The sequence below is a fragment of the Aspergillus nomiae genome, assembly GCF_001204775.2.
Source record: "Aspergillus nomiae NRRL 13137 chromosome Unknown contig00838, whole genome shotgun sequence".
Lineage (NCBI taxonomy): Eukaryota > Fungi > Ascomycota > Eurotiomycetes > Eurotiales > Aspergillaceae > Aspergillus > Aspergillus nomiae.
Window position 1 is genome coordinate 715 of NW_015378893.1, and position 2,660 is coordinate 3,374.

The window sequence follows — 2,660 nt, forward strand, 5'->3', positions numbered from 1 at the left end:
ATCGGAAAGGAGCAACCCGTTCGCGACATTATCCGTGAGGAGCTTAAAGCCCTCAAAGCCGAACTAGCTTCAAAAGCCGGTGAGACTGTTCCAGTTAAAAGACGGAGCGATCTTACACTGACTACTACCAGGGAAAGCAAACGGCAACTCCTCCAATGGTCGGGCAAAGACCTTGAAGAAGCCCAACAAGGTCAAAAAGAAAGCGAAGGCCAATGGAGGAAAAAAGCACTCGCAAAAGAAGAAATCTCGGTAGATGCTTTTATGCGACAATGTTCAAAGGATTTTCGACCGTGGCTCCCGGAAGAATACCCTAATGTGTACTGTCATCTTAGTGATAGGAGTAGAATGAAGATTGCTTTTTCATTTTTGAAATGTTGGGAAGCGGATTCTATTAGAACCGCAAAACCAGGAGTCTTCAAACACCCAGATGTCTCGCTCCCCGAAGACATTGAGTACTCGTTGGCTGTCAACCACAAGTACATACTTCACCCTAAGCCACAGAACCATGACGTTGCCGAGGCAAAGGATAAGTTCGCTAGAACAATCCGCGTCAAATGGCAATTTAGAAACCGTCAAAACCCGGAGTTTATACCCAAATTCCATGTCCCGAATCCATTCTGGCAACCGCAAAAGGCATCATCCGCCGTTGAACTTGGCATCCAGGAAGCTATGAAGGAGATTGACCAGCAAGTTGCTCAGGCTCTTTCCCGCGTAGCTACCACCGCCCCCAAGCATGGAAACATGCCTTGGAACAGGGTTCAAGACTTCCTACAAGAAAACCGTCTCATAGTGAAGCTCACAGATAAAAATCTGGGGATTGCGGTATTTCCCAAAGAATGGTACATCCACGAAAACATGAAAATGTTAGGAGACATGACAACCTACCGGATGGTCAACTCCTTGGACATGGAAAAACTCCTCGACAGACTCCTCAACCAGCTACCTAAATGGTCGCTGCCCCATAATATGGAGCGCTTTGTGGAAGCTAAAACAACGACTCAGGTACCAGTGTTTCACACGATACCAAAAGTTCATAAAGAACCTTGGGCGTTGCGGCCTATCGTACCCTCACACTCATGGGTAACGAGCCGACTTTCCGAAGTGATTGATTACCTCTGTCGTCCGATACTCGATCATATGCCGTGGGTTGTGAACTCTACCAAAGAAGTGATCAATCAATTGAACGAGATTAGGACCGATCGGGAAGATGTATGGATATGCACTGGAGATGTAGTTGCATTTTACACCAACATCGATGCTGAAGCATGCGCCAATCTGGTACAAGGCGGATGGCAGCATTACTACCCCGATTCGAAAATTCACGCACGGAAAATTGCCCAAATGATCCGTTTCGTGATGCAAAACAATTACTTTCGGTTCCAAAACCAATTGTACCAGCAAATTAGAGGGTTGGCTATGGGCACGGCCTCTGCTCCCGTATTAGCCAACATCTACGCTGGATACTACGAACGCAAACAAAGGATCCCTTGGAAACAAGGAGTATTGAAATACATGCGGTATATCGATGATGTACTCATGATCTTTTGTGGAACTGAAAAAGAGTTGACAGAATTCATTGCGGAATTCAAGTTAGGTCCACTTACTGTCAACTGGGCTTATTCAAAGGTGAAGATGGAGTTCCTTGATGTAGAAATCATGAGAACGAGAGACCTGACGGGAGTCAAATTGACCACCCGCCTCTTCAAAAAACCAATGAATAAGCACTTGTACATCCCATGGTCGTCAGCTCATCCTCCACATGTGAAGAAGGCCTTCGTCAAGGCAGAGCTCATACGATTTGCCATAGTTAGCTCAGAAGTCGGGTATTTTGCAGATGCTCGCTCACAGTTCTATGGTAATCTTCGAAGGAGAGGGTATCCTTCTGAAGTACTGGATAACTGGTTCCGTCAAGTGTCCTACGAACAACGGCCCCTATACCTTGCTCCCAAGGAAAAGAGTGAGAAACAGGAAGCGCCTCTTATGTTGTCCGGACAGTATAATCCAGTGTGGGAGTACATAAACGTTGAAGAGATTATTCGACAAGCGAGAAGACATTGGTTTCAGGAAAAAGAGCTACCTGACAGTCTTAAACAACCGCTTATTCGAAGTCTCCGTCGGTATACTAGTCTTGGTGACTTACTATCGATGTGGAACAAGACGGTGTTACACTTTCCCATGTTGGAGTCCGAAACACAGTAGAAAACATTTGGCCCCAGGTTCGCTTGGGCAGATGGGGGCATTCCAACCCTCTTGAATGTGTTTTGACCGGCCTTCGGGTGCCATGGCGGCATCTAAGGTTGGGATGTTCCGGACATTGTGGAGTACGGGAAGTCACGACTGGCAGGAGGGATTGACCTCTGAACGATTACCGAAACGCATGGATGTCGGATAACCGGGGTTGCGGCGACTGGCTCGCTAGAGGAACGCCGTGAGGTGACCAGAAGTGAGGTACTGGTCTTAAAGTTCCTGACTTTGGGAGCCCACCGTCCGCCCGGCTTGAAGCTCCTGTGAGTCGAAAGTAAGGGATCGCTCAAGTCATGATTTGCGCCTGCCTTTCGGACTTCTTCCGACCTCTGGGGACCTTTGTACACTCCATTCAACACTATTGCTGGAGGGTGCGCCGAACTGGAACGGCCTTGGAGAGATTCAAACCCTCTGCA

At 47.7% G+C, this 2,660-nt stretch overlaps 1 protein-coding gene across 1 annotated transcript; it reads left to right on the forward strand.

Annotated features, from left to right (window-relative positions):
* Positions 1-345: 345 nt before the first annotated feature.
* ANOM_011893 (uncharacterized protein) lies at positions 346-2,199 on the forward strand (the record flags this gene model as incomplete). The annotated part of the gene is made up of 1 exon (XM_015557145.1): positions 346-2,199. One exon carries the CDS (start codon positions 346-348, stop codon positions 2,197-2,199), a length of 1,854 nt encoding a protein of 617 aa, XP_015400813.1.
* Positions 2,200-2,660: the final 461 nt, after the last annotated feature.